We start from the raw sequence: 27,020 nt of genomic DNA on the forward strand, positions 1-27,020 counted from the left end.
AAAAACATCCAAACAGAAGAGCAAATAGAACCCAAAAACATTAGAATAGTGTAAGGAGCCTCTGGGACATCTTCAAGCATACCAACATTCACATCAAAGAGTTGCCAGAAAGAGAAGAGGGAGAGCAAGAGATTGAAAACCTATTTGAAAAATAATGACAAAACTTTCCTAACTTGGTGAAGGAAATAGATATACAAGTCCAGGAAGTGCAGAATCCAAAACAAGATTAACCCAAAGAGTCCCATATCAAAACATATCATAATGAAAATGCCAAAGGTTATAGATAAAGAGAGAAATGTAAAAGCAGCAAGAGAAAAGTAGTTAGTTACCCACAAGGGAGCTCCCATAAGACTGTCAGCTGATTTCTCAACAGGAACTTTGCAGGACAGAGGGGACTGGCAAAAAGTACTCAAAGTGATGAAAATCAAGGACCTAAAATCAAGATTAATCTACCCAACGAAGCTATCATTTGGAATATAAGGCCATGTAAAACGCTAAAGGAATTTATCACAACCAAATCAGTATTACATGAAGTGTTAAAGGGTCTTTATGAAGAAGAAAGAAGAAGGAGAAGGAAAAAATATGAACCATAAGATGGCAATAAATACATATCTATCAATGAGTCTAAAAAACAAAACAAAGAAACAGAACAGAAACAGATTCATAGATACAGAGAACATGTTGATGGTTGGCGGATGGAAGGGAGTTGGAGGATTGGATGAAAAGGGTGAAGGGATTAAGAAGTACACATTGGTTGTGACAGAATAGTCATGGGGATATATAGTACAGCAAAAGGAATCCATACTAATAAAAGGGTAATATGCTAATTAGACTGAGTCAACCCAACATCTTCCAGTCATCCAGTCCTCCTTCTGGACAAAGCCATGGTGGCAGGGTCCAAGGCAGAGGCGGTTAGGGGCAATCAGGCTGGCAGGGGAGCAGTTAGGGGTGATCAGGCAGGCAGGCAGGTGAGCAGTTAAGAGACAGCAGTCCAGGATTGAGAGGGGTCCCAGATTGGAGAGCGTGCAGGCCAGGCTAAGGGATCCCTCCCCCCACCCCTCCACCGTGCACAAATTTCGTGCACCGGGCTTCTAGTATATAGTCAATAATATCCTAATAGCTATGTATGGGGTCTAATGGGTACTAGATCACTTAATGATTTATATAATGTCTAATCACTGGGGTGTACATCTGAAACTAATATGATATTATATGTCAACTGTAATTAAAAAATAATAATGATTTTTCCAAAAAAAAAGTTACCAAAATATGAGCAAACATTCCACAGAAGGGGAAATAATATGACAAATTAACATATGAAGAGGTGTTCAATATCTTTATTGACCAAGAAAATATCAGTATTACAGTAATATGCCCATTCACTTGGCAAAAATTTTAGTATCTGACTATACCAATCATTGGGATATGGATTTATAGGATATAGTGGCAATGAGAGTTTAAACTGGTACAGCAACTTTGGAAAAAAATTTCATATTATCTTCAAATATTGAAAAATCAAATATTTTGTAACTCAACCATTCTATTTCTGGATACATACTAGTGCTGCTAAATAGAAATAACACTTGAGCCACATATGTAATTTAAAATTATCTAGTGGTCATATTTAAACAGATGAAATTAATATATTTTACATTTGACTCAAAATATCCAAAATATTATTTTAACATGTAACCAACATAGTATCCTATATAATAAAGAGCTAATATGCTAATTAGACCAAACAGCAGAACGACCATCCAGATGACTTTCCAGATGAAGCTGGGGCTGTGAGGGCCGAGCCCCTTGCACGAATTTCATGCATTGGGCCTCTAGTATTATTAATAAAATAGTTTACATTTCTATACTAAATTTTCTAAATCCATTGTATATTTTATACTTAGAGTATTTCTCAATTTGGTTATAATTTTTTTATTAGCAGTTTTTGATCTGTATCAGACTTAATAAAATTAATTGAAAAAGTAGAATCACATACCCCAATAATTCCAAGCATACTTAAAAATTTCAATAAAGGAATCAAGTACCAAAATGTTATTTTCTTTTAATATATGCATACACATTGACACAACTGTTTCTTCTTTTATAAACTATCTAATTTGACTTTGAAGCAAACGCATTATCAGTTTTGAAACTACTCCTATCCAAGTTAAATATACTAATTCATATGTTAATATTATTATCATAGATCCTAACCAGTATGGCTCATTGGATAAAGGGCCATGCAGACTGAATGGTCCTGGGTTCTATTTTGGTCAAGCCCTTGGTTGTGGGCTCGATTCCCCAGTAGGGGACATGAGGAGGCAGCTGATTGATGTTTCTGTCTCATCAATGTTTCTAACTCTCTATCCCTCTCCCTTCCTCTCTGTAAAATCAATAAAAATATATTTAAAAAATATATATTGTTATAGAATTAAAGGGGTATTGTAAAAATTTATAAGCAACTATAAGTTTGTCAATATCAATAAATCATTCTTTAATTTTTAAAAAATTGATTTATGTTAGAAAAATGTGTGAAATTATTTGTGTTGTATTCTGTAAAGTTTCCATTTCCATACAATATTTTGTGCCTGTTTAAATAGATCACAAATTAGCTTCAAGTAGATCATTTATACGTAGTCTGATATCAATGAGAAAATATAAATTACTCTGGCATTTTTTTCTTTAATTATTGAATATTTGGCAAGTATTTCTTTTGTTTTAATAAAGTCTTGAATTGGACTTAACGGTACAATGGGTCTTTGCAAAATTCTTCCATGACTTGTCCAACAATCATTGACAAAGAACACAGACTATTACATTTATTGTATTCTATTTCTTTTAAGAGTTACATTATCTGGCATTCATCCATAGCATTGGCAAATACACACTGACTCATTTAACAATAGTATCTATGACACTTTTCACAAGTCTGTTTTGAAAATTGAACATGAATATCATACAGTAGAATGAAGCAATAAGAAAAACATAAGTCACTTGTTTTAAAATTACATTAAATCCAGATTTTATTTTTTACTTAATGTGGCTGAAGTTCCATCCATTGGGATAGAATTTAATTTTTGCCAATCTAGCTAAAGTTCTTCTTAGATGTAAAAGATTTGAAAATATTTAAACTATGAGTTTGATTTTTCAGGCCATATATTGACATAATTTCTTCATAAATTTGGGAGTCTTTTGAGACAAAGCACACTCCAAGTTATTTGAGCAGTGTCTTTTATGCTGTACTATTCATCTAAAACTAAAGAAAAGGAATTGTGTTTTTCAAATTTTGAAAATCAATTGATATTAGATAATGTTAAGTAAATCTTATATTCTTCACACAATTTTTTTGCGGTTTGATGAAAGAACCTTTCATTTTTTGTGAAGTACCTTTTTAGTCTTTCCTCATAATATTGTAACAAATCTGAATGTAACCACATATCCGTCAAAAAAACTATTTTCTTTTTTTATGCCAGAAACCAATCTGTTTATAGCTGGACAAATTTGTAAGCTTGGATTCTTTAAAAACCACTTCAGAATGTTTTGTGGGGCATTAAATTTTTATTTCACGCAACTTGACTTCATCAGTTCCTTTTTGATTGTTGAGAAAAAAAGTTACCAAAATTCACTATATATGCTGAAAATGTCTCTCAATATTTTCCATTTTTTTCTTTACCATTTTTTACATAACAAACAGCTTTTTTTTCCTTTTGTTCTGCTCCAACAAATTGCAATTGCTATTCATCATGAAATTTCCAATATGCTTTCACTCACTCTTCTCTCTTTATTGTTAGTGCTAATTTCTAGTGCATCACCTTTTGATTCTGCATCAGGAGTATACCTCTTTTTAAAAATCTTAAAATTTGTTTAAACTTATTTTAACTAAAAAACATTTTATCATATTTAAAATAGGAAGAATGTCAACTTAATTTCCAATTACAACATAGAGAGATCCTTATAACTTTTGCTGTTTGCATCAAACACATTATAACGTTACATGGGTACATAGGAAAATTCATTTAAACTGAATTAATCTGTTGACACCAACTAGGTTGGCCATGTATATATGTGTAATGCTAGAGAGGACACAGGCATCTGATAAGAGAACTTCAATTTAATAATAGTATCCTAAGTGATGCAACGTTTAAAGTGAAATGTCACACCAAAACAATGAAGTTGCTTTTAACAGAAACATATTTTGTACCAGTTCAATTTCTTAAATTGAAACTAATTCAAATTAAATAAAATTAAAAATTCAGTTCCTCAGTCAGATTTTGAATGTTTAATAGCCACATGTGATTAGTTGCTACCATATTGCACAGATATGTAGCCAAGAGAACCTTGCACACATACATCAAGAGGAGGGTTACATGAGTATAAGATTGAGGATGAGGATGATTTTGGGTCAGGGGAGTGGGGCTGGGTTAGTTATTGTCAAGATTCTAGCATTCATTTTGCCTGGTGGGTTCATGAGTGCTTATTAAATTGAAAAATAAATGACTAAGAGGGAGCCATTTTAATAGTTGAGGATATATTCTTCTAGACAGTTTCTGTACAAATACTCTTGTATCTATCTATCTACATATATACACACTAGAGGCCTGGTGCACGAATTTGTGCACTGGTGGGGGTCCCTTGGCCTGGCCAGTGATCAAGGCCTATCAGGGGACTGTCCAGCCAGGGGGAGGGACCGCGGGAGTTTGGCTGTGGGAGCGCACTGATCACCAGGGGGCAGCTCCTGTGTGGAGCGTCTGCTCCCTGGTGGTCAGTGTGCATCATAGCGACTGGTCAACCAGTCATTCTGGTTGTTCCAGTCATTCAGTCATAATGGTCACTTAGGCTTTTATATATATAGATAATCACACAACAGTGTACATATATATGCACATGTATTCATATGTAGTACATTCACAAAATACACATATATTTGAAGAACACATAAATAAGCTTTTATTGAACAAATGGAATTATAGTGTTTTTTGGTGGATTTCTGATGCACAAATTTTGAATTAATCATAAACCTTGGTACTTGACACTCTTATCATTAATCTATGTTTGGCCATACTTAGATCCATGTTAGAATTTTTACTAAATTTTGAAAACAATTCTAGGTATTTTACATGTATATTTATATCTGTATAAATCACAAGTATTCAGTGTCAGTTTTTTACATTCACTTAATCTTACTCTCTTTTTCATCAATTGGTCTTTTTTTCCTTCTTCCCTTTTCAACAGGAAGCAGTTTATCTCCCCACCACCAAGCCCCTTACCCCTCAGTGGAGAAGCTCTACTGCAATAGAAAGATCACAACGACAGTTTAGCAAGGACTTTCAAAAGAATCTATTTCTTATTAATGTCATGCCTTTTGTTACATGTGTATCCCACTGTCTTTCTCTGTCTTTGTGCTCAGTGTGTTGTTTCATTATGAAAGATTTTTTTTAAATTTTAGAACTAACATTTCTTTTATAATTAGTAAAGTGATAAATTTTCTTAGTAATGAAGGTTATAATGTTTTAAACTTGCTTTAATATTACGCTATTAGCTTTTTAAAAAATTGAGATATAATTGACATAACATTTGTTTCAGATGTACAACATAATCATTCATTATTTGTATATATTGTGAAATGTTTACCATGATCTGTCACCATACAGAGTTACAATTTTTTTTCCTCAGCCACTTTCAAATATATAATATAGTATTACAGTCAAACCTCAGTTCTCGAATGTCTCCCACCTCAAACAATTCGGTTTTTGATGGAAAAATGTCTCAGTTGTCTAACAAAACTTCGGTTCATGACCTGACAATCCTTTCATGCTGATAACCTGTGTGATCAGTCACGCATCTGTCTGATGACAAAGGAGAGAATGCATGTGTATGAGTCAGTTTACTGCTAAACCTCATGTTGTTAACAGCTCAGGAAATTGTGCTATGAATATTTTCATGATTTTTTGCTTTTGTTGCTGCTTATTATTAAATACTAGAGGCCCGGTGCACGAATTCGTGCACCAGTGGGGTTCCTCTGCCTGGCCTGCGGGATTGGGCTGAAACCAGCTCTCCGACATCCCCTGAGGGGTCCCAGATTGTGAGAGGGTGCAGGTTGACTTTTCATTTTGTTGATGGTTTCCTTTACTTTGCCAAAGCTTTTTGGTTTGATATAGGATGTAGTCCTACTTGTTTATTTTTTTTTTGTTGCCTTTGAATTTGGAGTCAGATCCAAAATATCATCACCAAGATCAATGTCAAGGAGCTTATTGCTTATGTTTTCTTCAAGGAATTTTATAATTTCAGGTCTTATGTTCAAATTTTTTATCAATATTGAGTTAATTTTCATGTATGGTATAAGGTAATGGTCCAGTTTCATTATTTTTCATGTGGTTGTACAGTTTTTCCAACACCATTTATTAAGCTAAGTATTAAGTTAAATAAATTATCATTTTTGCCCACATGAATTTAGAGGATTAGGAGATGAAGGTAAGAGTAAAATGTTACGGTCAAGTTAGAATTTATTATTGGTATGCTAAAATTCCAAAACTCTGATTTCAATGTAGAATTATCATCAAGAGACTTTTCATATAACAATAACAATGGCTACTATTACTTACTTCATTACAATCTAATAATGTTCACATGTACAGAAATCTACACATCAGTCAGCTCTCCATTTGTGTGGCAAGCAATTGCTCTAGGATTGAATAAATAACCTCATGGGTTATTTGGTAATTTGCCTGGAAGCCTTGCCTGGCTCCTTAAGGAAAGAGGAAGAGGAAACTGATAGAAGCACTTGTGTGTCTGATCACTGGCTCTAGCTTTCATTCATTTACTCTTAATCCTATCCTTTTGTGGTATCACATACATAATCAGCAGTCCTTAGATGTATATTCTTTGAAAGCAATGAGGGATTGTACCTAGTTTGCTAGGTAGTTCTGAGATATAATCTCCCAATCCTACCCCTCTCATCTGTTCTGTCTACCTTTCCCAGACCCCACAACTACACTGCCTGCCCCACTCTACCTGAATGCAGTGAGTGATGGTTCCTGGGATGCTGTTCTTTCCAGAGAAAAACAAAATAAAACTCCTAAGACATTTGAAGTGGCTAAATACCAAATACTTCTTAACAGATGGAAGGAAGAGAGGGAGGGAGGGAGGGAGGGAGGAGAGAGAGAAGAGGGGAGGGGAAGAGAGGAAGGGAGGAGAGGGAGAAGAGGGGAGGGGAAGAAAGCTGAGCCACTAATTTAAACCTGAAAAATGACCTTTCCAATGAGGATCTGATGTAACCCTTCTGCAGATATGTTTGGTGGGACAAGTTAGAGTGCTATATTTCTTGAATACAGATATATATGGAGTTAACAGTGATACTTGTAACTGGTACAGTTTTAGTTTTCTTCATGAAGCTAAAATTTATTCCTTAATAATTTATGGCTGGCTCTTCATTCGGATATATAGTGTATTAGTCAGCTTGGTCTGTCATAACAAAATACCATAGAATGGGTGGCCTAAACAACAGAAATTATTTCTGAGTTCTGGAGGCTGGCAAGGTTCAGATCAAGATGCTGGCTGATTCAGCTCCTGGAGAGAGTGCTCCTCCTGGCTTGCAGATGGCCACCTTCTCACTATGTCCTCACACCAACTTTCCTCAGTGCATGCATGTGGCTCTTACATGACCACCAAGCCTACTGAATTAGGACCCCACCCTTATGTCCTCATTTAACCTTAATTGTCCCATTTCCTAACAGCCCTATCTCCAAATATAATCACATTGATGGTTAGGGCTTCAACATAGGGATTGGAGAGGGGACTGCACATTCAGTCTTATCATATTGTCTTATGATAAATGTTTGATTATTCCCTAAATCAAATTATAACTTGAATTAAGAATTGTGTTTACTATTTTGATTTATACCAGTATGTCCATTGCAAATAACTGTCTTAAAGAAGTATACATTAAACATTTCAAAAGTGTAAAATGCATAAAACTACAGTCAGCTAAGCATAATGTCATATTTTAAGTATGAAAATAACAGGAGCTTCCATCAAAGCCAGCAGAATTCACAAACCTGCATCATTTATCTTTTATACAATAGTAGTCTTGAATGGTTGCTGTTTTCTACTTAGTTTCTGGTGTGCTATCTTAGTTTCTATCTTTACAGAAAGAAAACTGAGTTTGTCTAAGCAGTGAAGCCACACTAAGTCCTCTGGGATGGTGCCACTGTGCTGTGGCTCAGAGCAGGGAGGGGAAGTTCTTCGGGCAACCCTATATAATAAAAGCCTAATATGCAAATAGACCGACCAGCAGAACGACCGGTCGCTATGATACGCACTGACCACCAGGGGGCAGATGCTCAACACAGGAGCTGCCCCAAGCCCTCAGGCCTCAGGCCAGCCAAGGCGGGTGCCAGCAGGGACTCCCTGATCGCCCCGCCTGTTATCCCACAGAGAGAGACGACCAGCAGCAGTGGTAGGAAGCGGGGCCAGCGAGCGGGTAGCACCAGGCTGGCCAAGGTGGGTTCCAGCAGGGGGCCCCTGATTGCCCTGCCAGTCACCCCACAGATCAGTTCTGATCACCAGTCAGGCCTAGGGACCCTACCCGTGCATGAATTTCATGCACTGAGCCTCTAGTCTTTACATAATTGTCTTTAGTATTAATGCTTGGGATATGAAACATTCATATGTTTGTGTTTAGCAAGAATCTTGGCATAAATTGTATCTGATAGTGAATAAAAACCGGAAGTTCATTGAGTCCTCTTGAGAGGAGTGTCCTTATTTACACAAGTTCAGAGGCCTTCATTCGCACTAGAAAGTTAAGAACAGGTGGGAAAAGAGGCGGCTGTACGATCCTTTCTTTTCAGAAAGATGGGGTAGGGTGTTGGGGAGCATTCCCAGCAGACATATCCAAGGACAGTGTGTTATGCCACTTGAGAGGAAAGCCGTCAGCCTGAGGGAAGAGACCTGTTATAGTGGAAAGAAATGATGCAGGGAGTCACCCCTCTGTCCTTGGGACCTGCTCCTGGATTTGCTGCGGTTCCAGGCCTCCAAAGCCTCTCATCCCCACACTGAGCACGGCCTGACTCACATTGCCGTGCTGACTTCTACCTCCGTGCCCTTCCTCCACCTGTCTCTTCCTCCTGCTCCTTCACCGCTTTTTGGAATAAGGCAGGGAATGCACATGATCCTCTTTATCACGCAGCTGACTTGAGACTTTCCTCTTTGCTGGAATGTTTCTGAGACTCATCAAGTGACTGGCTCATAATAGGCAGGTTAAAGGTAATGAGTAATTGGAATACAAGATTGACTGGGGATATTCCTATGGGGACATTGAACCAGTACCTTTTTTAAAAAAATATGTTTTTATTGATTTCAGAGAGGAAGAGAGAGAGATAAAAACATCGATGATGAGAGAGAATCATTGATTGGCTGCCTCCTGCACACCCCCTCCTGGGGACTGAGCCCGCAACCCAAGTATGTGCCATGATTGATTCATAGGTCTACACTCGACCACTGAGCCACCCAGGCTGGGTGAACCAGTACCTTTTCAAAAACAAGTAAGGTGCTAATCCCTGGAAGTTGAACAGACGAGCTTTGAGTGGCATGACCAAAGTGGGGGCCATAGAAAGTCCAGGATTTTTCTCAGTTGGATTTCGGTACATACTTGGGATGGGAAATAAGCCTGGAAAGTTATGTCTGAATCAAACCCCTGAATACCAAGCTAAAGAATTTGAAATATACAGAAGGCTTGAAGAATTGCCTTTTCAATGTTTTCATTGCTTGGGTATGCTGCAGCTAAATGCAGTCAATGTTTATTTATCTGAATATTTAAAAATAAAAAAATGGCCTGTCAAGAACCTTTGAATCATTCTCTTTTGGGGCCTGCCTGCCTTGTAGCCAGATCCCTGCTTGTTAGGATGAAGGGAGAGGGAGAAAGAAAAGGAGATAAAGCTAAAGCTCATTTAGTTGCTACATTTTGAGATATGTCATAGGCAAAGAGATCAATATTAATTTATTACAATCAGAATTATATTGCTTTTAGCCAGAGGTTATTTTAAGACAGGCAAAGAGTAAGCTAATTTAATTTTGAAAGTAAGTTATAAAGGTCAAGGCAGTACAAAGTTAGAGTGCATTTCTGAGTGGAAATTTAAGTAACATAGAGAATTAGCTTTATAAGAAGAGTAATGTGATATATATATATCACCATAATATATTAACCAGTGTCTAAAGTAACTTTTGCTCTGAACTTTAAAGCACAAATGCAATTACTGAGTATAATGGGATTTTGAATCACATATGGATTGTATTTACCCAGTTTTCTCTTGGTCTGAGCAACCTTCAAACTCTATAATTCCATTATGTACTGTAAAATATACACATACTAGATTCAGAGAAAGAGTTTCAACTATTTTCCATATGCCTTCACTAATAAATAAAGAGGAAACAGAGACTATTGCTACCAGCACTTAAAATTATAATGTGGGAACATGAAAACGCTCATTATAAGGTCCCAATCTGCATATATCTGCCAAATTTGTTATTTATTGCATTTCTGTTCCCAGGATGATGTCTCTCTAGCTCTCTTTAAAAGTGAGGTGATTGTTTAATTAAGGGATAATCATTTCCCAGTGTGACTTATTCACACATGATATAATTTTTATCAATCCATGATGTACCTAACCATATCCACAGGGACCAAAAGGTGAGTGGCTAAATGGATACATTGATTTGATTAAGTGAGGGGATTGTAGACAAATTTTGCCCACATTTTTTGCTATTTTTTTATAATAAGATAAAATTCCTGGAAAAGTATTCAGGAGTTGATCACCTTAATACATTGTATTCTAAGAAACATTTTGCTATGATGCTAGTGAATAATAAATATTAAATGATAACAGTACTTTTATATCTGCCATCTCTTTTCATCAGTGCAAAATTAGCAGCCACAATGGGAACCACCATTTGGGAGGTGTTTTAAACAGCACCCTTAAATTCCTTCTGGAATTTGATATGCACAAGTTATAAGAAAAGATGTGGAGAGAATGGCCCATTTAAAAGGAAACAAAGTGTCCCAGTTTGGCCACAAACAGCAGTCCTTGAGGAGAAGTGTGGCTTTCCCAGTGGGGAAAAGTGACACTGAAATCTCTCCTCTGCAGTGTTCTCATTATTTTCCCAGCCCGGGCACTCTGGCCTCGCCAAGCCTGCCATCATGTTGCCTTGGATCATCTCCAATTTTCTCCTTAAAACTGTTGCTGAAACCATTGGAAGGGCCTAGTGAAATCATTCAGCACGCTCACAAGCATGTCAAACTTGCAGCCAGTGGGCCACATGCCTCGTTTAAATAAATGCGGCCCGTGGCCTGCTGGCCCCAAGTTTGACATGCTTGTGAAGTGACCATGTGTGCCTGCATGTATCTGCGTGTGCAAGTCTTCCCTCTCAGGGCCTAATTTAGGGTGTTTGGAGCAATAGATAACCTTCAAAATAGCCTTTGAAAATCTTCAAGTGTCCTGGTCGGAAAAAAACTATATGGGCCCTCCAGTGCATGCATCCTCAATGGCACCTGCTCGCCCCTCAGTGCTAGAATGACTTAGAGTTCACTGTTCACCTGCCAGCTTCCTCTCCCCAGATTGCCAGCTGCTTGAGGGAAGGGCCTGCCTGTGCATTCCTATCTCCGTAGCCCTGCATCCAGCACAGTACTGAGAAGACTTTTAGTAAATATTTGTTGTATCAGTGAATAAGAAGAGTAGAAAAGCATAGATTTGGAGGCAAGCATATAGGGAATCCAACCTTAGCTCTGTCTACTCTGTGATTTTGGGCGAGTGTCTTAACTTTTCTGAGCCTTAGTTTCCTAAAAACAGGATACAGTAGCCAGTTCACAAGCAGCTGGCAGGCTGATAATAAGTAATGAGTGAAAAGTGTATTTTAGACTCTTAAGTGCTCTTTGGTTGCAAGTCTATTAATGTAACAGATCTTTGCTGTGTATTGATTATGTACCATCAGACCTGTGCTACAGGTGCTGAGAGCTACAGAGATGAAGATAGACAGGTTTCTCTCTTCAGGATATGAATAGTCCAACATGGTGATTTCTCTTCTAAGTTATTTTTTGGGGGCAGGGAGCTATCAGTCTTAAATTTAGGTTGATTACTTATTAAAAGCATTGATTGGTTTCTAACACCTTCTTTCTTCTGCGTGGAATCCCCCACCCTAAGAATGAGAGAGCACCCAGTTCCCGCTGCTCCTGTTCTTCATGATACACTGCCAACAGTTTTGCCAAGTTCTTATTCTCTGCTGCATTGCTAGTACTCAAGAATATTTCAGAATTATGGATGAGATGATGTCATATCCCAGCAGAATAAGAATCAGGAAAGCCTCCCACCCTAAAATTAGAATGTAGCAGACTTTGTTATTGTAATTAGATAACTATTCTTTATAGTTAATTGAAACCATCCACAGAGAGAGTGAATTCAGATGTTTTCTGTGGCACTTAAAAGTGTATCGGATGGGACTCTGTGCTCACTGCTAGAAAGTGAGCTGATTAGAAGACTTAAAAGGTTTGTTAGAACAATGAACTCCTTTCCAAACATTCTTCAAGCCTGCCTTAAGCAAGAGAAGGAAAATGGTGCCTCAAAGAGAGTCCCCAGTGTTCGCTCATGTTGCTATGTTAATGGTAGAAAATCCCAGCACGTATATAATGTTTTTAAAACCTATGTAGCTTTGATATTAAAATACATAATTAATGTTTGACAATGTTATGGTGTAAAGCAGGTTTTTCCCTATGTAGATTGCCTCTTTAATAGTAGAAAAGATGTATGTATGTGTGTGTGTGTACATGTGTGAGCATGCATGTCCCCAAGTGTATGTGTGCATGGGCATGCATTGTTTATGGATTCACAGTCCCTAACCCCCAAATGGAAGACACCTCTAACTATAAACATTCACTTTAAATGGTTTAAAATTAAGTGCTGTGGTGATAAATCATTGATCACAAGTGCCATTATTAATGACTCCCTTTTCTTTAGCTAGGACAGAAGTTTGTTTTTTTCATCAAATATTTTAAGTTCCTACCATGGGAAAAACATTGTGCTTAAAGGGAAGCAGAGGTACAGCTAGACCCTGGATTTTTGGAAGTTTGGATGTTTGATTTCCATTAAAGTAATATGAATCTTTTCAACTTTCACTAAATGTTGAACGTCCCCAGGTTTAGTTCCAGGTCCACTTCTCTTATCCTCTACAAGGTTTCAATTACCGTCAAAATCAGTGGTTCTCAACCTTCCTAATGCCGCGACCCTTTAATACAGTTCCTCATGTTGTGGTGACCCCCAACCATAAAATTATTTTCGTTGCTACTTCATAACTATAATTGTGCTACTGTTATGAATCATAATGTAAATATTTGATATGCAGGATGTATTTTCATTGTTACAAATTGAACATAATTAAAGCATAGTGATTAATCACAGAAACAATATGTAATTATATATGTGTTTTCCGATGGTCTTAGGCGACCCCTGTGAAAGGGTCACTCGATCCCCAAAGGGGTCGCGACCCACAGGTTGAGAACTGCTGATCTAAATGCTTCTCCCTCGCAAATGTGTACCTCTAGCCCACTCAGCTGCTTTGAGCTCCAGACTCATGTCCCACATTAAATCTCTACTTGACTATAGATGGTACCCTAAATTCAGTGCATCCAACTAACCCTGAGGGTGTTATCTAAGTGAAGTAACCATTCATCCAGTTACATTTCCTTCATTCTCAATGTTTAGTCCACCACCAAGTCATGCTAATTTTATTGCTTAAATATATCTTAAGTCTGCACACTTCTCCTTTTCTGTAGCCACTGCTCTAGTCTTGGTCACCATGATCTCTTGTTCAGGTGACTCCAATAGACCTCTCACTGGCACCCCTTCTTTCCTCCTGGCTCCTCTCCAATGCTCTTCAAAATGTGAATCTTACTAGGTCATACCCTTTGCATAAGCCCATTTAACAAGTCCTCATTGCTGGTGCACAAAAATCCAGAATCCTCAATGTGGCCTCCAGGACTTACATAGCTCCCTTGTAGTGTATATTCCTCTTAAAGAGCCTGGAATAATCTTTTTCCTGACTTTTTCATCTGGTTAATTTCTGGCTGCTTTCTAGACCATATCTCAAAAGAATCTTTCACAGAAAAGCCTCCCTGACCCCTTAAACTGACCACAGTGTGCAGCTGCACATTTAATTGTATGGTTACTGATCAGTGTCTTCCCCACTGGACTGAAGGTCCACAGAGCAAGCACCATGTCTGTTTACTCACCAGTGTGTTCCTAGCTGGAGAGCCAGCAGGAGCTCTGTACTGAAGGCTCTCCTAAGCCAAGTTAATCTATTTGGAATTTATCTTAAAGGCAGTGGGAAGTCTTTGGAGGATTTTAAGCAGGAACAGTGTGATTGGATGCTTACTTTGGAAGAATCATCTTGGATGAGGAGTAGCGATATCAGACAAATACTCCCCAAAGAGAAGTGAGGCAAAGTCACAGTAACTGAAGGTCCCTGCCATTCTTTCTCTATTCCACTTCTCCTGTCCCTCCTCTTTAAATCCAGTCCAGTCCAGCCAGTGTAGCTCAGTGGTTGAGCATTGACCTATAAACCAAGAGGTCATGGTTTGATTCCTGGTCAGGGCACATACCCGGGTTGCGGGCTCAATTCCCAGTAGGAGGTGTGCAGGCAGCAGCTGATCAATGATTCTCTCTCTCTCCCTCTTCCTTCCTCTCTCTGAAACCAACATATATAATTTTTTTTTAATCCAGCCCAGCAGCTCACCCACCAGCCCTCGAAAACAATTACTTGATCTATCTAGGCACTTGAACATTGATTGAGTTCCTAACTTCGCACTTGACACTAGGAACAATAAAGTCAGAAATGGTCTAGGTCCAAATGTGTGTCTCTAGCCCACATCTCTTGCCCTGGTGGGAGACTGTTGGATAAGCAGAGAGTATACTCCAGCATGGGAAGTGATACCAGAGGAGTTTGAACAGAGTTCTTGAATGCAGAGGAGGTCATAGCTAAAACAATCCCCTGGTAGAATAAGAAAAGGCCTCACAGAGGAGGAAGCATTTGAAGTGGGATGAACTAGGAAAGAATGGTGGGTTTTGCCAGGTAGAAACAAATGGGGAGGGGCATTTAAGTGGCTGGAACAGCGTGTGTAAAGTCCCAGAGCTGTAAAGGGCATGGCAGACCGGTAAATGGTATTAGCCCTGCAGTTTCACAGTGGCAGAGAGGATGCATGGGAAGGGGGATGAGGAAGGTGGTAGGAGATGGAAAAAGACTATGCCACCATCTTGAATTAGTCTTTAAAGGGTCTGGTGTTCTTGACTCAGGTTGTGGGCTGCCAGAATCACTGGACCACTCTTTATAGCTCTGGATTAAAAAACAGTACATGAGGAAATGCTTTATATTGAAAGTCTAATGGTGTATTAGAAAAGCAGTGACCGAGCCAGTGAGAGGAATGATCTTCTGAACCCAAGAAACACAAGCATGACTGTGGTCCTGAGGGAGGTGAATTGGGATCTGGGCCTCCAGGGAAGAGCTGGCTGGGCCTGCTATTGGTAGGCTGAGTCCTGAGCCTGGCTCCACGCTGGCATGTTCTGCCCTGATAGCAATCTGGATTTGTGTTTTGCAGTTCCCTGGATAATGGGAGACCACCCGATCCTGCAGACTGGGCCGTGGTGGATGTCGTCAATTACTTCCGGACAGCAGGATTTGAGGAACAGGCTAATGCTTTTCAAGAACAGGTAACTGTGTCTAGAGAAACACATGATGAACACAATTACCTCCCTTCCCACAGAAGCAGAAGGAAGTGAGGAGGAAGAGGACCAGAGAGTAGTGAGGGATCCATAGGCTCTCTGTGTGTCCTCCATACCAAGCCCTAATCATACCAGGCCTTAACAACCCCAGGAGGGTGGGAAAGGGCAGAAAAAAAGTGACGAGCTAAAAGTGCAAGAGGAACACTCAGGCCCTGAGACAATCACAGCTGCAGAGAGGAGGGTTAAAGCTCATTTACATCTGTATATTCTGAAAGATGCAACAGCCCTACCTCCAACACAAACACACTAGAAAGCAGAAAACAGAACAGAATGAAAAAGGAGAGACAAATCTGACAGAGACATGCAGCCCTATCTACTAGTGGCCTTTGCACCAACTGATCTTAATAACCCCCTCCAATTTGCTTTCCAGTGCTTAGCAAAGTAGAGTGGAAAGTGCAGAGGATTTAGTTAAATCCTGGTTCTTCTCACACTGTGTAACCCGGGCAAGTTACTACATCTCTAAGTCTTGGCTTCACATCTACAACATGAAGCTATCAATGCCTCACTTGATGGGGGGTGGTGTGAGGATTCAAGGACAATGTGTGCACAGTGCCTAGGATAGGCCCTAACAGTGTCGATGCCCCCAAATGTTAATTCCCTTCCCTTAGGTCCAGGGTTGGTATTGGGAAGAGAGAGAGAGAAGCAGGGGTCCCTCCTGATAGTCTGGGTGATCCATGGCCCTATTTTTCAGATCTGTAGGAGTAGTGCTCGAGGGGCTTTGCCAAGAGGAAGCAAATTGGGGAAGCAGGTTGTGGTCCACACCGGGCCAGCTATCTCCCTATCAATAAAGGCTGCCATTTTCCCAGCATTAAATCTTATAATATAATCGAGAATATTATGAACTGAAGAATGTGTCTGCCTGCTTCTTCCATATTCTTTTAGCCCTTTCTTATTCTCTCAAGTTGGGTTTGGATAGTTGAACTTTTTTAATATCATATATGCCAACCCCTAGATTTTCCTCAACCAGTATTTCTTTTAAGCTGATCCCTATTTTTTTTTTTTAATTTGGAACATTTGCCAAAATAGCAGGTTGAGTCGCTTCACACCCACCAGAATAACTAAAATTAGAAAGATTGATAAACCCAAATGTTGGTGAGGATGTGGAGCAACCACACTCTGTCACATTGTCGGTGGGAGTGTAACATAAACACTCATACATCTATGCCATGACCCAGCAGTTTCATTCCTATTTACCAGAAAGAAATGAAAACATATGTCCACAAACTATTTGTACAAAATTGTTCTTAGTAGATTTATTTATAATAGTCTGAACTGGAAACTGAAGTGCCATTTATAAGATAATGCATATACAAACTCTATAGTCATACAATAGCATACTACTCAGTAATCAAAGGAATGAACTACTGATGAATATAAGTGTGGGTGAGTCTCAAAAGATTATGCTGAGTGAGAGAAGCCTTACACAAAAGAGTTCATACTGAATGGTTCCTGTCTCAGTCTGTCTGTGCTGCTATAACAAAAATACAATAAATGGGGTGGCTTATAAACAACAAATATTTATTTCTCACAGTTCTGGAGGCTGGGAAGTCCAAAATCAAGGCAGCTGCAGATTTTGTGTCTGGTGAATGCTCACTTCCTGACAGTGAGCATTGCTATGTTCTCATAGGGAGGACGGAGTGAGAGCTCTCTGACACCTCCTTTATAAGAACAGTAATCCCATTCATGAGGACTCTGCCCTCATGACCTGTCACCTCTCAAAGGCCCCACCTATTAATATCATTACTAATACCCTATTACCTCATAGGGCACAAACATTCAGGCCATAGCAGTTTCATTTAGATAAAGGTTGAAACTGGAAAATGCGTCAGTGGTAGAAAAAAATCAGAACCATGGTTGCCTCTGGATAGGTGGGAGAGTAGAATGACGGATGGAGCATGAGGGAACTTTCTGGGTGATGACAGTTTCAATGTCTTGACAGAGTTTAGGTTATAGGTGTATGCATTGTCACTGTGTATGCATAAGTATATACAAATGATTCAGATTTGTGCATTACATCACCTCAAAAGGAAAAGAATTATTTGAAAAATTCAAAAATTAATGGCATACAAACTGAAGTATTTAGTTTACAACTTATTGATGCATATAACTTACTTTGAAATGTGTCAAAATATGGATTGACAATTGGAGAGAGGGATGAGTAGATGGGTAGTAAGTAGAGAAAATGTTAATTATAAATCTAGGTGGTGAGAATATGGATGTTCATTATAATATACATGCAACTTTTCTTTATGTTTGAAGTTTTTATCATAAAATTGTGGGGAAAATAGCTCAGGTTGGAAAGTGAAAGACTGGTCAACTGGAACATAAATTATTTTGGTTTGTAATGGTAGAAAGTCCACTTGTATCATTGTAGTTGAGTAAATTTGAACAATATTGCAAAAGATTAACAAAAAAAGGACTTAGCTAAAAAAGGTCTCTTGGCCAGATTCCCTGCTGCCCAAAAGCATTTTTCAGAGTAAGCTTCTACTCAGACTTTCTCAGAGGCATATGTCCCAGATTGAAGTGGGGGTGTTCTTTGGGGCTTCTGGATTCTGTACAGACCTCAGAAATGGAACTGGCCAGCTTTGAGGTTGGCTCAGGAGCAGGCCCTTATCCCAGGGATGACATCATTCTGGCCCTAGAGACACTTGGAAGCAAAAGGGAACAGACTCTCCCAAAGCATTTCATTCAGAAGTCCTTTGGGGGCTGGGGGGGAGCATCATCTTGCTACTGTGCTGAACCCGCCTGAACTCAGAAGCCTAAGAAAAGAATTCCCAGGGGACTGGAGTTTTGCAAACATGGTGCAGAAGCTGGAGTTCCTTCATTCTCATGGAAGGGTGGTTGGGTAGGGGAAAGAGTCTGCCTTGAATTATTCTCCAGAAGTGATCCAACTCTCCCTCCTGCTGTGAAATTCTCATTGCCTTCTCTGCTCATTAAAAGAGGGTGAGAGGCTGATAAGACAAGTAGCTGCTGTGATTTTCATGAGGACTGAGGGTTAGGATCCTCCACCACATTAACCTCCCTCCCCCATCATCATGCTTCAGAGGCCTTCAGTGCTTCACCTCCAAGGACCTTCCTGGCAATGAACCTCAAGCAGTCAGCAGTGACTCACCAAGTTCCTTCTAGATGGGAAAACTGCAGGCCACTCCCAGCCCAAACACGTGACCTTCCCAGGCACATCTAGGTCACAGCAGGCAGATCCTTAAATATCCTCAGGGAAAGCTTTGCCCTGCCTTTAGATTAAGCAGGAACACATGGAGAGCATCCCCTAAACCACCTTAGAAAAGGCCAAATCCAGAGAGGGTGGCACGGTTGCCAACGATGTGGGAGCTTAGTTTCATGGCTATGTCTTATGGGCTGAATGTTTGTGTCCCCCCAAGATGTGTGTGTTGAAACCTTAACTCCAATGTGATGTCATTGAGGGCTTTGGGAGATAATTAGATTTAGATGGGGTCATGAAGATGGAACCCTTATAATGGGATTAGTGCCCTGAAAAGAAGGGAACAGAGAGCTTGCTCCTTCTCTCTGCCATGTGAGGGCAAAGCAAGATGGTAACTATCTGCAAGCTAGGAAAAGGGTCCTCCACAAGAACCCAACCACATTGCTACTGTGATCTTGAACTTGTAGCCTCCAGAACTATAAAAAATAAATTTCTGTTGTTTAAGCTACCCAGTTTGTGGTGTCTTGTTATAGCAGTCTGCATTGACAGTGATGCCAGACGTGTCCCACTCAGATGGGCTGACTTTTAGGAGAGTGTCTGTCTTCATGGTGTGGTCTCACAGTACACAACTGGATACTGTGTTGCCTTAGCAACTAGACTTGATGTGGTTTTCTAGCAGCATGCTCCATTGGAAGATGTCAGGCCATTGAGTGACATTCGTCCAAAAGACAGGAAAGGTGTCCATGTTCCTGTGGTATGGAGAGGCATCTGGAATAAGCTGGTGATCTTTGTGTAACCTCCTTTTCTCTGTGCAGATAAACTGCCACATGATAGTTATCTCCATTAAATTTCCCTCTGGTACAGTTATCTCCATGAAGTTTTCTTCTGGCAAGCCTCTTTTGAGCCTTTTGTGTGAGCAACAGCTACAGGCCTAACTGTCAAAAGGGAAGGCCTAGGCTCCTGTCTACACCCATACCAATGATCTAGTGTCCATAGTGTGTGTGTGTGTGTTGGGTTGTGTTGCTGTTCTGGCCAGTCTCGTCTTATGATCAGGGATGTCATTCTCTCTCAAGCTGGCATGTAGTTTGTGTCATCAAGGGAGTTGGGTCCACTGGCTGCGTTAACACTGTCCTCAAAGTGTTCACTGGCCCATCGAGCAGGAGGCAGTGGGATCCCTTCCTAAAGAGGGCAGTGATTCCAGCACTGTCACTCCTGTCTCTCTTTCCCACAGACATGGTGGTATGGTGACTGTTTTCCCATGTGTCTTCTAACAGACAGACCTGTTAGGCCGTGGCGAGGGGCATGTGTGAGAGTCATGACTCCTGGGTGATCCTGGAGGGTTTGCTTTTCTAGGAGTCAGATTTCTATAGTGGCTGTGGAGTTAACCAAGCAAAATATGCTCAAGCTCCTGCTTTAATAGTCAGTTGTTATTTTAGAACTTGCCCTCATGAAGTATGCTTTTAGGCACAGCATAGGGCACAGAACCATTTCAGCTGTTGTATATACAGCTGAATTTTCATGACTAGATGATAGCAAATTGGCTTTTGCCCCTGGATATAAGAGTCAAAAAAACTTTAGAAATTTTACTTTTCTAAGAGCATTAGTTTTTAAGAGAAGACCTTTTAACTAAGCTAATTCAAGAACATTGCCACCTTCCTCACAGAACAATGAGGATCAGATTCATTTTTGTAAAACTCTGAAGGCTAAATGAGCACTGTTCTTTGGTGTAAAGCCGCCTCTGTTGACAATACTTGCAGTGGCCAGTGGAGGCATTCTTGCAGTACAGTTCAGCAACTTTATCACTTAAACTGGACCCCAACTGCAAGCCACAAAGATAGTTCTGCCCATTTGTAGTGTAGTCACGTCATTTCTACCTTTTTCTGACTCACATACTCATATGTACTGAATACATACTCTAAAGAAGATCTGCCATTTAATCAGTGTCATGTAATTCACATTGTTCAGATTCCTCAAACTTATAAGTAAATGACATCAGTGATTCTGTTTTAAGAACAGTGTGTATCAATGAGATAATTTTTTCTCAGAGCATCATGACAAAATAATGTGCAACGCAAGGTGACAAATTAATTTTGCTCTTTGTTATCTCCTCATTTCCCCCAAACCAAATAAGAACAGTATTTCACTCTGAAATGCCTGACTGGTTGTTTAAGCCATTAATTTGAAATGCAGATATTGGCATTTCTTTTCAGATAACTTTTGGTTAAATTTTGATATGTTTCTGAGACCACTGACATAATAAATATAAGTAAAAATGTTTACTGCTACAAAGTGCCAAGTAACACTAACCACATCAGATGGAGTAGTCGAGTGGGGAAGCCTGTCAGAGCGACCCTGAGCATGTGTTCTAAGTCATGGCCAGATGGATTTCAACTGTGGTGATTTCAGATGGGTAATATATATATAAAAGCCTAAACAACTGAACGACCAGTCGACTGGTTGCTATAACATGCACTGACCACCAGGGGGCAGATGCTCAATGCAGGAGCTGCCCCCTGGTAGTCAGGGCGCTTCCACAGCCAACCTCCTGTGGTCCCTTCCCTTGGCCAGCCAACCTCCCATGGTCCCTCATCCTGGCAGGCTGTCCTGCCCCCTACCCCCTATTGGCCCCAATCACCAGCCAGGCCAAGGGACCCCACCCTTGCATGAATTTTTGCACCAGGCCTGTCGTTTCTAATAAGACTCAGGACAAAGCCAGGCTTTGTGGGGAGGGGTGTCTAAAGCTTACACATTTCTAGCAGACCACCTCAGGGCCCCTGCAAATTTAAGCTTCATTAGCTTCATGGTAAATCTAGCTCTGAATCAGACCAGCTAAAACCCCACAAATTGGAAATAACTATTATTACTTTATCAGCATTTCATAGTACTAAGTACTGAAAATAGTCAAGGTGTTCTGCTACCTGATATTTCTTCACAATTGAAGGCTTCTGAAATGCTTAAAAGATTGTAGCATAATGAACACGGGAAGTGTCAGCTCACACTCTGCTGATATGTTCTTTCAGCCCATAAAAACGTAGAAAAAAGTTAAAAAGCAAATAAGAAAATGGCCAAGATAATTGAAAGTGAAACTGATAAGGAAAGAGTCTTTTGAATTCTTGATTGAAATAGATTTCCATAAACCAAAAATCCTAACAGGTTGTTTAAGTCATTCACTTGAAATGAGAACAGTTATAAGACATTATGATATAGACAGGCATCTGGTGCTTCTTTGGCTTATTCATATTGTTTCCATGGTTGTTACAGCTTTTTCTAACATTCATTAAAATAAATATAAGACTGTTACAGTAAAAGAATTATTGTAAGTACTAGAAGCCCATTGCACGAAGATTCGCACAATAGGCCTTCCTTCCCCTGGCTGCTGGCACCAGTTTTCCTCCGGCACCCGGGACCCAGGCCTTTGGTCTGGCCACAGCAAAGAAGCCAAGAATCTTCAGTCTTCAGTCTTCATTCTGGCCAGAGCCTTCAGTTTTCGCTCCACACCTGCGTATGCAAATTAACCACCATCTTTGGTGGGTTAATTTGCATAGTCACTGTGATTGGCTGGTGGGCGTAGCGGAGTGACACAAATTTGCATGTTTCTCTTTTATTTTTATTTTTATTTTTTTAAATTGTTTTATTGCTTTGTTTCTCTTTTATTAGTGAAGATTCTTTTGGTTTAATAAAAAACCACCTGAAACCATTATAGATATGAGAACCATTTAAAGGAAGCACAGAGGATTTTGGGCAGAGGAAGGATAAAAAAAAACAAGGCATGGGGACATGAAATAACATAGTTTATCTTGAGAACTCCAAATACCTTGGAGTAAGAGGAGTGGTCCAGGGAATGTCCAGGGATTGGACTGAAAGGTAAATAGGGGTCCAGTTAACAGACAGTCTGGTTTAAGAGGACTGTGCCTGTCAGGCACTAAGAGAGGATAGTAAGTGGGGAGTGCCATGATGAGATTTGTGTTTTTGAAAGATCAGTCTAGTGGTAGTGTGGAGAGTGGCTTGGAGGACATGGAGACCAAAGGCGAGAAAGATGCTATAACAGTTCCATTGGGGATGGAAGGTAAGAGATAGATTAGAGAGTCTAGGAAGGTAGTCAGAATAATTTAGTGGAACATTAACAATGGAGATTGAAGATTTGTCCTATCCTGGTTCTCTGCTATGACGCCAGGACTGAGCTCAGTGCTCACAGGTGGGAGACCGTGGAGACTTGGGTGACTGCCAGGTTTCCAGTTTGGTGGTTATAAAGTACTGCCATTAACCATGTTTGTGGGAAAATTTTAGAGGGCTGTAATGACCCAAGTTTTGTTTGTTTGTTTGTTTGTTTAAAAATATATTTTATTGATTTTTTACAGAGAGGAAGGGAGAGAGATAGAGAGTCAGAAACATCGATGAGAGAGAAACATCGATCAGCTGCCTCCTGCACATCTCCTACTGGGGATGTGCCTGCAACCCAGGTACATGCCCTTGACCGGAATCGAACCTGGGACCCTTCAGTCCGCAAGCCGACGCTCTATCCACTAAGCCAAACCGGTTTCGGCATGACCCCAGTTTTGAGTGCATTAAATGTGAGGGCCTGTAAGTAGATATATCTAGTATACAGCTCAGGCCACAGAAATGTGAGAGTCATCACTCATAGGAGGGAGTAAGAATGAGAGAGGCATTTTGAAGGGGATCTTAGAAAAAGGCCAAGGAGAACACCACGGTTTTTATAGGAGAAGAAAGGCAACAGAAAAAGCAACTGAGAAAGAACACTCAGGGAAGTGGGCAGAGAACCAGTAATGAGAGGTTGTATAGAAACTCATAAAGGGAAGAGTTTCAGGGAAAATGCAGTGATTAACAGGGTCAAATACGTCAAAAAGGTGAAGCCCAATGGAGCTTGTGCATAACAATGGAGTTGGGGGGAGGAATATGAATGACACTTTCCTCCAAGTTGAGTGAGTGAGACTTGAGACGTGAGACATGGGATGTAGGCAAGTGGAGGAAGAACCAGTTAAAGGGTCCTCTAGGCATGAGGGCTCTTTCCTCATGAGAGAGGAGACAATCTGATTTACATGCAGGAAAGTAACCAAAAGAACTGGACAAGTTAAAATTGAATAAAATTGAGGACAGTTAAATTACGCAAAACTCTCTGAGGATAAGGAAAGGGGTGAGGTCAAAAGAGTATGGAGGGGTAAGGATATGGAGAAATTTAAGCCCTCGTGCATTGCTGGTTGGAATACAAAATGGTATAGCTGCTATGGAAAACAGTTTGGCAGTTCTTCAAAAAGTTAAGTGTAGAATTACTGCATGACCCAGAAATTTCACACAAAAGAATTGAAAAGAGGGACTCAACAAATACTTGCATGCAATCTTCATTGCAGCATTATTAGCAATCACCAAAAGGTGGAAACGACTCAAGTGTCCATGAACAGATAAATGTATAAACAAAATGTGGTATATACAGACAATGGAATATTATTCAGTCATAAAAAGGGAAGAACTTCTGATACATGCTACAACATGGATGAACTTTGAAAGTATGCTAAGTACAATAAACCAAATAGTGCCTGGATTCCATTTACTACTATATGCAATACCTAAAATAGGCAAACTTATACAGACACAAAGTACATTAGAGGTTATCAAGGGCTGAGAAGGAGGAGGCAGTTATTATTTAATGGATTTTCTGTTTAAGGTGATAGAAGAGTTTGAAAAATAGTGGTGACAATTATACAACATTGCAAATGTAATTAATGCTGAATAATACATGTAAAAATAGTTAAACTGGCCTATTTCATGTTATATATATTTTACCACAATACAATGTAATGTCAGCCATAACATACATGGTGGTTCAAATAAGTTCAATTATTTTATTTTTTAACAGAGAGAATATGAAAGGATTAATTCTGAGCAAGACAGGGATATCTTCCTCTATCCTCCTTATCCTTCCAATGCTCTGGGGCATAGGTGAGGATGTATGTAGATACAGCTATAATTGCCCTCATCCTCAGGGACATTAGGTAGCTCCTAACAGTCTCTATTTCCTTGGTTAAACAAGAGCTAAGTTCCTCTGCTTAGAGTGGACAGGATGGGTAGAATTTTAATGAGGAACTAGAGGAGAGCAAATGAAGATTAAGAATGACCACCAAGGGAAATGGAAGAGGGAGCTGACCAAGGATAAATAAGAGAACTGTTAAGGTATTCTACACCCGAGTGATACTGGTACACTGCACAAGTACAATGTTTCATCTTCATGATTTCTTGGTTTTCCCCCTCAGCTGCACCATGTATAGAAGTAGAAAAGCTACATTGTTCCTGGATGGGGGGTTTGTGGCTTGAGCACAGTAGAGGGCTAATAGCCTAAGAGGGCCAACCAGAGGGTGCAGACTTAGTATGAAAGAGGATCCTGAAGGGACTCTTGACCCTAGCAGTGGTTCTCAACCTTCTTAATGCCACGGCCCTTTAATACAGTTCCTCATGTTGTGGTGACCCCCCAACCATAAAATTATTTTCGTTGCTACTTCATAACTGTAATTTTGCTACTGTTATGAATCATAATGTAAATATCTGATATGCAGGATCTATTTTCATTGTTTGCGACCCACAGTTTGAGAACCGCTGTGAGAAAGTGGAGTTGAAATGAAAAGGTGGGTATAAATGGGAGTGAGGAGTGAGAGAACAGATATTTAACTTTCAGTGTTGTAGAAGTAGGACTCTTCTGGTTGATGAAGAGTGAAGGTGAAGTTGTAGAAATGGTTGGTGTATTAGAGTAGACTAACTGCTGGCACAATAGATGAAAACAAGTATAATGACTTAATTAAAGTAGAAGTTTATTTCTTGATCATATAGATAGTCCATACTGGGGGTGTCTGTTTCATAGTAATTCAAGGATCCAGGATGGAGGTTCTGTCATCTTCAACCAGAAGTTTTCAAGATTATCTGGGTATTGCCATCTAGTTGCTATAAGGATAAAGAGCAAGGAGGAGTTCACGTAGGTGGTTTCATTGGCCAGACCTGAAAGAGGTGCACATCAGTCCCTTCATTGGCCAGAATGGGGTCATATGACCACACCAAATTGCAAGGAAGTCTGGGAAATGTGCAGTTGTGTGTCCTAGGAAAAAAGCAACCAGCAGCCCTTGCTACACTTGAACTTTAAAGCCATTTTTAAAGCATTTCTTGTTGTGGTATTGTTACTTAGTTAAATACAGAGAAATTTCAAAAAGGCTAACTTTAAAAAAGCACCTGAAGTGAAGAAGCTTTATCTGATCATGCATGGGCAACATTCATTTCTAATTCTGTTCCTTAAACCTACTCTTTTTTAAAAATCTAGTCAGACATTTCTATAACCCAGTTACCTCATTTGATGAACTGAATTTCATACTTTTTCCTTCATCAAAAATGTGTACAAGATTTTTTTTGTGAGATAGAACCCTTTTATCACCCACTTTGTGCCAGCAGCAAATATTAAATAATACAGAAAGATACCATTAAGTCACTGAAGGCATCAGCTCAAATGATCCAAAATAAATTCTGTGCCTGATTTAAGTGCAAGACCCATTTTGCTTCAGACTGTTACTTTAATAAATGAGGTAAGACTTCTTTTTAGAGCCACACAAATGTTCTCTCCCTGTTAACAAGCTTCTCAGTGTTGGATATTTAAATTAGGTGAAATCTGACCTAGCTGGTTTGGCTCAGTGGATAGAGTGTCAGCCTGGGGACTGAAGGGTCCCGGTTTCAATTCTGATCAAGGGCACATTCCCCAGGTTGCAGGCTCAATTTCCTGCTCTACCTCACTATTTTTCCACCTTTCTTGATGAACATTCTTTTTCTCTTTCTAGCCTTTCTCTTAGCTTCTCTTCCCAGTGGGGGCATGCAGGAGGCAGCCGATCAATGATTCTCTCTCATCATTGATGTTTCTATCTCCCTTCCTCTCTGAAATTAATATATATATATTTATATTTATATTTATATTTATATTTATACTTATATTTATATTTATATACTTAAATTAGGTACCATCATATATATATATATATATATATATATATATATATATA

The 27,020-nt window shown here is 39.6% G+C and overlaps 1 protein-coding gene across 1 annotated transcript in view; it reads left to right on the plus strand.

The window, feature by feature from the left end:
• Positions 1-27,020, plus strand: part of SAMD13 (sterile alpha motif domain containing 13) — a 47,022-nt gene that overhangs the window by 12,358 nt on the left and 7,644 nt on the right. Inside the window, exon 3 of the mRNA XM_006086136.1 lies at positions 15,632-15,743. Coding sequence (XP_006086198.1) covers positions 15,632-15,743 — 112 coding nt within the window. The remainder of the gene's footprint in view (positions 1-15,631; positions 15,744-27,020) is intronic.

This window comes from Myotis lucifugus, unplaced genomic scaffold, assembly GCF_000147115.1.
Source record: "Myotis lucifugus unplaced genomic scaffold, Myoluc2.0 scaffold_25, whole genome shotgun sequence".
NCBI classification, from domain to species: Eukaryota; Metazoa; Chordata; class Mammalia; order Chiroptera; family Vespertilionidae; genus Myotis; species Myotis lucifugus.